Raw genomic sequence first — 12,640 nt, 5'->3', positions numbered from 1 at the left:
TCTGTACTAGAACAAAAAGAAAAGGAGGACTTGTGGCACCTTAGAGACTAATTTCAGAGTAACAGCCGTGTTAGTCTGTATTCGCAAAAAGAAAAGGAGTACTTTTGGCACCTTAGAGACTAACCAATTTATTTGAGCATAAGCTTCCGATGAAGTGAGCTGTAGCTCACGAAAGCTTATGCTCAAATAAATTTGTTAGTCTCTAAGAAAGACTAACAAATTTATTTGAGCATAAGCTTTCGTGAGCTACAGCTCACTTCATCGGATGTAACTCACCAAAGCTTATACTCTAATAAATTTATTAGTCTCTAAGGTGCCACAAGTCCTCCTTTTCTTTTTGCGAATACAGACTAACACGGCTGCTACTCCGAAACCTCTCCTAACTGGACCTCTGCTCGTGCTGTTCCAGGCCCCAACCCGCTAGGCCCCCGGGGCTGATGGCTACAACAGCCCCCCTGGCTGAAAGGCGGGCCAGGGGGAGCGCTGTCCCCGTGGCCCGCACTGGGGCTGGCCTGGGTAAGGCGGCGCGCGCACGGGCCCCGCCGGCCGAGCCCCCACGGCCTTAGCCCGGCAGCTCCGCAGTCCCCGCCGGGGCCTCGCTCCCCAGGGGTCCGCCCAGCCTCCCCACGCCACCCTGTCCTCTTCTGCCCTGCCACCACAGAGACACCAACTCGCCAATCAGCGAGGCCAGAAGCCATCGCCCCGGCAACCCTGGTGACCAATCCACAGTGGCTCTCCGCCTCTGGTCCTTTCGCCGCCCCGCCCCCCATCGTTCCCCTCCCCTCTAGCGGCGCTGTCCAATCACAGGCCGCGATCGGTCCTGTGGGGCGGGGGGAGACGGGGGGAGGAGCAAGGGCGTCCAATCGCTGCCGGGCTTTTGCTTTCGTCACCCAATGGGGAGCCGCTTTGCCCGCTTCTGTGCAATCCGCATTCCACGGGAGTCGCACAGGGCCAAACCCGGCAGCCGCGGCCTCCTCCTCGCCTCCCCTCCCCTCCCCTCGCCTAGTAGCCGGCGGTTGCCTCGGGCTTTGTCCCAGGCCGGCTCCCCTTCCCCGCCCGGGTTCGTGTCGGGGGCCGAGCCGCCTTTTCCTGCCTCTCACAGCGCTTCTCCCCGAGCCGCCCGGTCCGCGGCGCCGCCCCGCCCCCCCTCTCGGGGGCTCGGGCTCTGCCGGGGGAGGAGGGGGATTAGCGCTGCCGCCGCGGCTGGGCCCGTCTCCTGCCCCCTCCCCCCCGAACACCATAGGCGGCTCAGGCACCAAGATGTCCAACCGAGTGCTCTGCCGGGAGGCCAGCCACGCCGGCAGCTGGTACACAGCCTCAGGTAGCGGGGCCGGCCGGGCGCAGCCCCGGCCACCGGGGGCGGGGGGCAGGAGGTTGGGGGGCGGGCCGGTTACCGCCCCAGGGGTGCCCCTCGGGTGTGTGTGTGTGGGGGGGGCCGCAGCAGGGTGTCACCGCCGCGGGGCCGAGGCAGCTGCGAGCGGACGCTCCGAGGGGCCTGGCCGGCCCCGGCAGGGGTGTGCAGTGTGGTCCCGGCAGCTGCGGCGCTGGCGGGTGTCGGGCTCTGCGGCCCTTTCCCAGCCCCAGGCTGGTCTGGGGGGCCCGGCTGGAGCCAGAGGCTGAGTCAGCGCTTTCCACCCCGGAGGGGCCTCCGGTGCTGATTCTGGGAGCCGCGGCGCGGAGGGGGCCGTGCAGGGCACATGGCGTTGGCCTCCGTCCACACGCTAGCAAAGGCAGTGCCCTCCCAGGCAACGGGCTCGCCCCTGCCCGTCGCGCACAAGCTCCGGAGCCCGCGGGCTGCACGTGCAGTCCCCTTCCCTCATGTAAAACCGTGCAGCAAATCCCCGAGTGCGCCTGCAGAGCAAACTGGCTAGTAAAATAGAACTGGAAGGGCTCATTGTGCCACTAACTGGCTGACCCGAGCTGCCCGTGTCCCAGGCACGGCCGTACCCGAAGCATCGAGGCGGGCAGCGGAGTGTGGTACGACTAGGAAAGGGGAAATGTAAATTGATGGTAGGAACGTAGGAATTGCTGTATCAGGGTCAAACCAGTGGTCTAGGATCGCATAATACCTCCGGTAGTATCGGAGGATGCTGGGTACCTTGTGGGTGTGAGAAACTGTAGTGGACAATTATGGAATAACTAGTCATAAGGGAGTTTTGCGAAATAACTTTCTAATGTTGAGATATGTTAGAACATGTAATGATGAAAGCCCCCATTTAAATTTAGGTAAGGTGTAACCCTAATAAACATAGCTAAGATGCTCAGAATGCAGTCTGATGTGTGAACCTAAGTAGAACAGAAGGAATAAAAGAATTCATTGAAGACTAATCCTGTACTTGTTTAGATGGACTAATGATTTAATGGAGTCTTTCTCTCCTCCACTGCCTCCCTCTATAATGTGTGGTGATTGCATTGTATTACTGTATCTGAAAATAGTCTGTGGAGTAATTCATTTCAAAGAGTCAAGCAGTAGTTTGGTTTTTTTGGCCTGCAAAACACTAACTGGGATTTTACTTTGTAATGGCATATATAATCAGACATGTTATTGTAATGTATAATAAAACTGGCTTACATAGTTTAGCCTTTGCATCTCTCGCATCTGAAACTCCTTGCGAAGTGGAGTGCATAAATGAATGGATATATGCATGTAGTCTTGCCTCATAAAGTTAAGTAGTCTTACACCCATTATGTTAACTGCTTAATTCTCAAAGCTGAGATGAAAATTCTTTAATGTAAGCGGACCATGAACAGTTTTTAAAAAAAACTTTTGACTTCCAATTCCATTGTTTCTCTTCTTCCATCCCATCATCTTACTGAAAATCATTATTGAGATTGATAATGTGGGAACTCACTATCACATACTATAGACTAGCTTTTATTTTTGTGTTGATGCAATAATTCAAAACAAAAATGTTTTTATAGTGTTTAATATTGTAAAAACAGTACTATTATTTTTGCCCCCCCCCACCTCCATAGTGAATTTAGTTATGTAGATGTCGCATATTGGCTAGAATCAAGGATCTTGTGGCACAATTAGCTATCATAGCTGAGTTTTTCCAGCATTTAAAAAAAAAAAACGTATGGGGGGGAACCCTAGCATTTGTACTGCTGTTACTTGTTCACATATTCCATAATGCCATCAGAAATGGGCTAAAAGTACAGTGAAACCGTTCTGGTGATCCTCCTGTGTTTTTCCTATTCTTTGTGCTGGCCCTTTGGGGAAGTGGAAGATGCAGGTGCTGGGTGCACTCTATAGAGCTGGTGGGGTGAGAGAGACACTAGCATTGTCTTTTCCTGTAGTCCAAGCAGCAGTGAAGGAGTCTGTCATTGGCTATTGCACATGGCTTCTCCCTCTTAGTGATTGCAGTAAAGTGATAGATAGTGATCTGATCAGTTTCAAGCTGTGTCTGCTGGCACTTCAGGAAAGTGCTATATGTGGTGGTAAGAAACAGGTGATTGTGATTGAAGGCAGTGAAGGTTGAGCTGGATAAAGGAAGTTGTACTGATGGCCTGGTGACACATCCAACTTTAAGAACAAGTTTTGTCACATCCTTTTTGGAATGTTGAGGTCTTGGATAATCCAGGACGAGGGAAGACATACAGACAGGAAAACATAAGAAGAGGGAGAGACAGGGAGATGAAATGAGTAGCTTGACTTTAGTGGGGATATTTTGTAACTGAATTTTATTTCCTGGAATCGTCCATCTACTTCAGTGTAGTAGCAATCTTTCCGCTGGGAAATTTGTAGGTGTGATCCACTCCAGGCAAAGACTTTAGATCAATTTTCCATTAAATCTAAAAAATAAAATTCTAATGCTTTACCAACTGTTCTGTATAGACACCTCAAATAATACATTTATTTGAATACGAGGTTACATATTTCAACACGAGTGAGGACATTCAAAAATTGTCTTTCATGGTAACATTAACTTGCCCAGATTGCTTTTATTTAATTAGGTTACTAAATTACTAATTAGGTTACTAAACTGATATGTAATGTGGGAAGATAAGGTGATTTAAAAATCTCTCCACCCCCCCCTCCCCACCCTCTTATCTTTAAACGTGGCCATGCTGCAGCTGCATGGCTGGAGCTAAACATGGTTATTGTCTGCACACAACACAGTTAGAATTTAGTAACCATGTCAGCTAAGAGAGGCCTAGGTTGACACATGACTGTCTTTCTGGACTGGTTCAGCACACACTTTTTGGGCAGATGGTGCACCTCAACAAGCCCATGTAACTATTTTTGTTCAGTTTTGCTTCACCCAGTTCTCTGCAGTAGGACACCTAAGAGTGCATTAGCCTATATGCTTTTGTATGCATGTTTTCTGGGTATTGACTGAGAAGACAGTATGGGATAGCTGGCCAGAGACTTTTCTCAAGGGGAAAAAAATAGCAGAGTATTAGATGTGGAGACACAGACGCACATGTGAAGATAGAAAAGCTGATGTTTGAACTCAAACTGGACCATATTCTAACTTGTCACAAAATCATGGTCAAAATTTGTTGTTTGGATGGGGCCTTATTGTTACTTTATTTCTTTTAGTTTTTTTGAGAAATAAAAGAAATTTGAAGGGAAAGAGCCATTGTTTGATAGCTTGATGGGATTTTAGCCTACCCCCCCATTGTCCACACATATGCAAACCTTTAATCCGGCTTTGAATGTTCTTTGAATCTGGGCTTGCTTGTCTGGCAGGAGGTATAGATGAAAGCTCAAGTTTCACTTTAATGCGGGATCTAACCTGCCTACTTTGCAATGAGAATACAACTGAAGATTGGATTATGATAGTCCTCCAGTGCATTCCCATAGTTCTGCAGGGGCTATATTTTCTGGTCCTCTTACCTACTCACTTCCCACTCCCCTCTACACCAGAAGTCACCTGCTGGTTTATGTACACTTTGTTGGCATTTAACTCTTCATTCAGCATGCTCCATTTCTGCAAAGTTCAGCTCATTTGAACAGCATGAGAAGATGCCGTCCCAGGGTGCTCTTAGCCGGCCAGAGGATCACATCAAGGTTCTGGTTGCTCTCTGGTGTAAGTACAGTAAGGAAAACACAGTTTTGGGCGATGCAGTTGAATTAGCATCTCTGCAGGAATATTTCAAAGAGACTGGGGGAGGAGAGGAATCAGGTGGATGACAATTCAGTGTTGGAGAATTAAAAACCTCAATGATACCTACTGCAAGGCAAAGGATACCAATTGAATGTCCCGCAATTTCTCATTCACCTACCCCTCCTATGAGATGTTTGACCAGATGTTTGATGCTGTTGTGAGTACGGAGCCTAGTGCCAGGCTTGATGGGCTTTTTGAAGTGGAATGGTCTGATATTTAGACCAGGGGCAGATGGGAACTTCGTTGCAGAAGAGCTGGAGTAGTCAGCATGGCCAGAGTGACTGGAGGGTGTCCTTATGCTGGATTCCATGGACGTGTTCAAGGACGTACCCAAGGAATGGAATGTAGAGGAAGCAGAGTCAGAGGTGGAGCCACAGTCCGGTAAGAGACAGCTATCACCTTTATTATTGTTATGGGGGGAAATTGTGGTATAAGTGTAGGGTGGGGTTTGCTGACCTTTGACCAATGCAAATATTACAGAGGATATTGCATGCTACGAGGTGGAATTAGCTTCAGTTGAGGGTGGAAGCTATGCTTTTTCCCTTTTCCCTCTTCCTACTCCATCCATGTGTGATCTGGGATGGGAATGGGATGGAATTTAAACATGCAACTAGTGATTTATTCTAACTATGATTTAACTGGTTGCTGATAACACACTTATTCAACATTGGATTACAGGTTTAACAGGAATGAATACATATGTAATATGGATACTCTGCACTCTGTTTATAACACTTTTACTGGGATTAGTACTAAAGCATTGCCTCACTGGCTGTATTAAGTGGAAATGTCCCTTGGTGATGGAGGTATCTGGCCTCCTTGGTTTGTGATATGTTGTCCAGGCCAGGGGAGATGGATTGGGGTGGGATGGAGGAATGAAGATAAAAAGGCAGATCTGTTTGTAGCAAGGCTGTGCTTCCTCCTAGTTCAGTACCTTGTTTATGTTTGCTGAAATGCACCCCCCCCAAAAAAAAAAAAAAAAAGCTGATAATGCTTGAGAATCTTGTCAGTGAAATTCCTCGGCAGGGCAAACTTGCTATGCCTATCCCTGGAGCTTACTAGCCTTGTCCAGTCATTGACATGCTGATCAGGTACCAGGCAGTTAAATAACACCTTGGCATATATAAAGCTGATCCTCTTCCAGTCTGGGATCCCAAGTAGACCAACATCCCCCAACACTGTTGCATTGTGAAATAATGTTAGGACCATCACTAGTAACAGGCCCCGGTAATATAGGCCTTACTATCCCCTTTCCCCCCCACAATTTTAAAAATATTTTAATAATATAAAATACTTAAATTGCATCTGTTTACTGGTAACCTGGGATGCAGCTTTTTCTAATAATTTAAATATCTTGTAGTTGAAATAAGGCCATACCTAGTAAATAGAAGTATTTTCTTGTGGCCTTTCTATTATGCAAATGTAAAATAGATACTTTTTCTTTCTTTCCATGGTCAAAAATATAATGCTCTTTCATTGTCTTGTTAGGACCTTTCACCTCTGCTGGGCCCAGGCTTCTTGGGGAAAGGACTCCTAAGGAAAAAGGAGGCCTGGTGCAAGAAATGGCTAATGACTTTGGATGCAGTTTAGACGTGCACCTTGAGTTCCAGAAGGCGCAGCTAGGGAGGAACAGGAAGGAGGAGGGAAACTGATCATGGACTATCTTGAGCATGATCAAAGGATGAGGGAGCAAGACTGACATCTCCAGAAGGAGCTGTTTTGAAGCTTGCTGCCATCGGGGGAGCCAGTTGCTCAGACAGCAGTGTCAGTGGACACTCGTCTGCGCTACCATGTCCTGCAACTGATGGACAACTTGGGGTTGGTGTTGGTTATTAGCCATTCCATGTACTCCTGGAATGGAAGTGTGTATGGGCAGATGTATGCTGTTCACGCAACCCTCATGCCTTGTGGGACAAGGAGACCAGGTGCACTGATGTGCAGTTCCATTATCAGTGAGATGGCGTTGATTGTGGCAGTTTACCCAGTTGTTGGCAGCTGGGCTGCCTGTAAGGTTCTTAAAGTATATTTGTACTACTGTATAATAAAGTATTTTTTCACTATTGTTGTGTGAATATTTGGGGAAACGAGGAAGAGGCTGGAACCTCTATCCAAAGATTTAGTAGGTAGCTCAAAATCCCATAAAAGTAGTAAAAAATTGGTATGTGTACTAAACACTAAATGGCATCACATTTCCTGTGCATCTCCCCTAGCAGTTCAAGGATGTTGCATGCAAAGCATCCCTTACTTTCCCTGTTCTCCTGGACCCATCCCTAGTCATCAGAGATGTGCTTTCTGGTTGCCTTTACTAGACCTCCAAAACAGCAGTCTGTTGAGCCCATTCCCAGTGAGAGCTCTCTTGTCCTCACAAATGTTATGTAGTGCACAGCACACTCCCAATAATATGAATGGCATTGGGCATGCTGGCATTCAAACAGATTTATGGTTTATGCTATCTTGCCTTCAGTTGGCCAAATGCACATTCTGCCTCCATCCTACCACTGCTCAGTTAAACCGTCTTCTGCCCAGTATTCTTACATCAGCATATGACTTCATGAGCCAGGGCAGCAGAGGGTAGATGGACCCTCTAAAATATCAAGGGGGTTTCTGTGCCCATTGTTAACCATTTTATTTGGGTGGAATACAGTCACTTTTAGTCCAAACAGAGGTATGCCAGATCTTATGAATTCCTTGGCATTATACATCTTGCTGGTGTATCCTACATTGGTGTTCATGAACTGGCCCTTGTGATTGATCAAGATCTGTGTAATGCGCAAGTAGTATACTTTCAGGTTGATGTCTTCATGTGCTCCTTGTGTTGGGCAGCCGTGTACATGGGTGCCAGTAATAGCTCACGTTTCAGGAGCTATTAGTTCAAGAACATTAGCATTATCCACCATTGGTGGGTAAACCACAGCAATAATGGCCTGTACGGGGTATGCAAACACCACATTGGAGAACAAGGGGTTAAGGAGCAGTTCTGGAACCTGCCGGCACCCACAGACTCTGCATCAGCTAGAGGTGGAGCTTAAAAGGGGAAGCAGAGCAGCTCAGAATGGTGCAAGCAGTGGAAGGGAAGAGACGTCTGCTCTGAGCTCTGGATAAATAACAGCCCAGGAGCTCATGTTGCCTGTGACCTGACCGAGTCTGCAAAGGAGAGATTGGTGACTGTTTGGGAAGATCAGAAACTTTATTTTTAGTTCAATTCTTTCATTTATCCTTGGGGGGGAGGGAGGACTCAGGTAGGAAGGGCTGCAGCTATTTAGCACCCCATGGTGCAGAACTTACCTGCTCACCATCAGAGCCTGGTGGAAAGGCTAGGCCAGGGCTCTCCTACCAACCTTTAAAGCTGGGACAACAGTAAAAGACTACCTCTTAGTGGGGAATCCATCTAGGGGAGGCCCTAAATACCCTAGGGTACAGTCCCCAAGTCCCAAAGCTAAGGAGACAGCCCTGAAGCCCTTATGGACATCCAAAGCCTTTTCCATTATTGGACTTTTCTTTTTTGTATATCCCAAAAGGGGTGGTCGGGAACATGTTACCTGGCTGAAGGACTGAGCTGCAAAAGAAGGGATCAACTCCATAGGATGGAGTTATAGAGAAAAGGGGAGATGTCAGGGAGGAGGGACCATACTGCTGCCTGACCAAAAGGTTGCACTGCTGGTAATGGTCACCTTTCACACGGTCTCAGACACATCCACTGGCTCTGCCCCAACAGTTGACTTGCCAAGGCAAAACTGGTTAGCCACAGACCTCTAGTAGTCTGGGGTAGTAAACTTCCAGAAGGCCATAACAACCCACTTCTGGACTGGTGTGGCCTCCCTCATTTGAAGGTCAGGCAAGCTCTTTATGTGGCTCTGTGAAGGTGGCCTTTCTTGGGCAAAAGTTCTAAAGCCACTGCTGTTCATCCTAGGAACACATAATTATGTAGTCTTGCCACTCTGTGCTTGTGGTCCTGTAACAGGCCACTGGTCAGCTTAAGAGGAATCCACAACAATCACAACCAGCATCATCTGTCTCCTGTGCCATGCACCCAGCATACATGATCTTCTGGCTGAGACTTCTTGTTGTCTTCTTAGAGTTGCAGGTTGCTGCCATAATGCCCTGTGCTATGTTTCATACCCTCTATCTGCGTCGTCCTGCATTAACAGAGCAGCCAAAAGCAGAAATAACATATTGTGCTGTGTTGCAACCAGGCCTTTCCAGTATTGGAAGAGAGAGAAGTGAGCATGCACACCCAGAAGTACTTTTAGTTTGATATGTTGGCAGACTAAGAATGCTTCTGCACAGGAGCTCAAAAGACAGACAAGTTGTTCCACAATGCACCATAAAACAGTTCCTAAAGTAACTCAGTTTAGTGAGGTGCTAAGAAACCTGAGATGTGCCCCTAGAAATAAAAGCACCTTCCCCTGGTTGCTGTAGCTCCACTGTGGATGTGTCTACATGAGTCTGATGTAAGTGTGGCCAGGGTGGATTTGATTTAAATCACTAGTCAGGAAGGTGCATCCAATGAAGTGAGCTATAGCTCACAAAAGCTTATGCTCAAATAAATTTGTTAGTCTCTAAGGTGCCACAAGTCCTCCTTTTTCTTTTAGTCAGGAAGACTTGATTTAAACATGGTTTTCTACATAGAAGTGCATTCTTGTTGGTTTTTATAACCTTAATACATACTCTTCACAACTCAAAGATAGATGTAGGTTTCATTTTTAGAAGGTATACACTATACATTTTTAAACAGTGATGTATTTTGAAAACTTTTCAGATTAGTTTTACAGCTATATCAGAAAATGAATAATTGTTTGGTTATTTAATTTACCAAAGGTAATTGAAGCAGATATTTATAAAGTCATTGGGAGGTGAACTATCTCCAATTCTACAGGTTAATCATTAATATTTGGAGGGTTTTCTTGTTACTCTGTATTAGAGGGAGAACATCACCAGGCAGACATTTACATTGTTTTATTTAACTAAAACAACGTTAAGTATTCTGGATATTTTTGTTCAACAGCAACCATATAATATTTTAACAAAACAAGCATATGTCCCTCGCGTCTCACATTTATCTCCAGACTTCTTCTCCTTGTCCAAATATATTCCACCCCAAACAATCTTCTTTTCATTGAACTTTTTGTAACTTTTCACTTTTAGAGAGACGTAAGGGATTGACTGTGTACACAAATTTGCAGAGGGACAATACAGTTGAGGTCTGTTATTTCTCACCTCTATATATTTATTTATTTTAAAACATTTTTGCTTTTAACAAGCATGTTACCTCTGGAGACACAAATCCACAGTTTGAGAACTGCAAAACTAAGCATCTCTGATGGTATCTTCTAGACCAGGGATCGGCAACCTTTGGCACGCGGCCCATCAGGGAAATCCGCTGTCAGTCCAGGACAGCTTTTTTACCTGCAGCGTCCGCAGGTTTTGCTGATCGCAGCTCCCACTGGCCGTGGTTTGCCATTCCAGGCCAGGTGGGCTGTGGGAAGCGGTGGGCAGCACATCCATTGGCCCGCGCCGCTTCCCGCAGCCCCCATTGGCCTGGAACGGTGAACCACAGCCAGTGGGAGCTGCGATTGGCTGAACCTATGGATGCTGCAGGTGAGCAAACCGTCCCAGCCCGCCAGTGGATTTCCCTGACAGGCTGCTTGACAAAGGTTGCTGATCCCTGTTCTAGACTGAGCACTGAGTCCCATTGGGTAGATAGAAAGATTAACCTAAACTGTATATAAGCCTGTGGAACTGCATAAGATTGGGTCACTAATTCATGAACTATTGGAACTCATCTACAAAACTTTTCTTAAACATTACATGAATATATTGTCTCATACTATAGAATCAGAATTTATAATCCCTATTCCATGATGAGATATCTTTGAGCTATAATGTATCTTAATTAAAACTATCTTTAGATAGGTTTTTTCCTCAAAAAGTATTTTATCAAAAAAAAATCCGATTTAAATAAAAAAAATCCATTTTTTAATTTTTTTTTTTAAATCATTGATTTTTATCCACCCTGAGTGTGGCTCTGCAGGGTGGATGCTTGTAGGCAGGCTTGGCTAATGGGTCATGGACCCTATCGAACTCTCCAGTGAAAACATTATCAGAGAGGTAAACTTTGTGCTTGTTCTTGCAGCTCTTATTTATAATATCAGTGAACAGTCCCACTAAAGTCACTAGGATTACCTGAGTATGGACTAATCCTGTGGTTAAGGGTTGCAGTGTTTTTGGTCCTTTGTTTTCATTCTTTGTACACTTCTGATGTTTATATTTCAATAAGACTCAATCTGTCTTCTGCAGACTTGGCCAGCTGCAGCCTTCGAGTCTCTTCAACTCAGTTGGAACACGGTGTATCAAAAAGGGAAGAGGAGCTTAAATAGGCTGCTAAAATCTTGGCAGATTCCAGCGGAGAAGCTCTTCGTTATAATTGCTTAACTTTATTTTTAAGTCCTCTTCCTCAGCTGAATGAAAAGTCTGTTCCTCAGTGAGGTCTGTGTATTTGTAAAGTTTGGAAGGTTTCTTTTTTTCAGCTGCCTGTTACTGTTTAGCTTAGAAAATGTTCTGAGGAGAGCTTTTCAGGAAGTTAGGAATATGGGTTATATTGAAATTATAGCTGCTGTATAGTTCAGAGGAGCATTGAAATGGCTTTTGTGTCCTACCCTTCTAGTTTAATAAATACTTGATTTAACATGTATATAGTGCCTATAGTCTGCTGGACTGAGAGTAATAAAAGTCTCTGCCCTGAAGAGTTGACAGTCTTAAGAGGCAAGTAGTGATATATCATTGGGGAGTGTAAATGAAAGGGATACTCACGGCTATACTACTAAGATTCTTATTTTTTTGATTGAGCACCTTTTATAGTGGTAATTCATTCTTTTTTAGCATTTACTTAATGTGCGAGGGTTTTTTGGGGGGTGGGGTGGAAGGTGGACTGTTGATGGAGAGGCAAGGAATGTAAGGAAAGAACTGGAAGAGTAGAGGGTAATGTAAAGCACCTTTTTCCATTGTACCTAAACACTGCTGTGGTAATGATTCGAAAGGGTAAAAAGATAAGATGAGATAGGTGAAGAGAACAGTAAAGTGAGGTATGGTAGTGATATGGTTATTGTGTCACAGTAGAATTCAAGAAAGCCTAATATTGGTGTCAATGACTGTCAGGATGTAGGGGTTGTTAAGGCTGCTTCTCCGGTGCTAGCAAACAGGGCTGTCCTTACCTATACACAAACTACACAGCTGCATAGGGCACCAGGAAATTTGGGGCATCAAATTGCCCCAAATTTCCTGGTGCCCTACGCAGCTGCATGCTGCATCCAGCGGCCAGCCCGATCCCCCGGATGGCTGAGCCAGCCCCTTGTGGGCTACACAAAGCAGGGCCCAGGAAAGCTGCCTCTGCCCCGCCTCTTCCCGCCCCTGCTCCATCCCAGCCCTGCCCCCACTCTGCTCGTTCTCCCCCAGATCCCATCCCCTGAGCTATGAATCCCGGGGGACTGCAGCAGGGGTCGGGCCCGCCCTGCACTCACTGGGCAGCA

At 46.1% G+C, this 12,640-nt stretch overlaps 1 protein-coding gene across 2 annotated transcripts in view; it reads left to right on the top strand.

Moving 5' to 3' along the window:
• The first annotated feature begins 919 nt into the window (after nt 1-919).
• MEMO1 (mediator of cell motility 1) overlaps nt 920-12,640 on the top strand; it is a 48,256-nt gene continuing 36,535 nt past the window's right edge. The window contains exon 1 of one of the 2 annotated variants that reach the window (XM_084622677.1): nt 920-1,321. In XM_084622677.1, coding sequence (XP_084478803.1) covers nt 1,261-1,321 — 61 coding nt within the window. In that variant the 5' untranslated portion in view covers nt 920-1,260. The remainder of the gene's footprint in view (nt 1,322-12,640) is intronic. The other variant, XM_084622676.1, reaches the window with a different exon arrangement.

The sequence above is a fragment of the Lepidochelys olivacea genome, assembly GCF_965140295.1.
Source record: "Lepidochelys olivacea isolate rLepOli2 genome assembly, chromosome: 3".
NCBI classification, from domain to species: domain Eukaryota; kingdom Metazoa; phylum Chordata; order Testudines; family Cheloniidae; genus Lepidochelys; species Lepidochelys olivacea.
The sequence above is the reverse complement of the archived record's forward strand: the minus strand, read 5'-3'. Positions and strand labels throughout refer to the sequence as shown.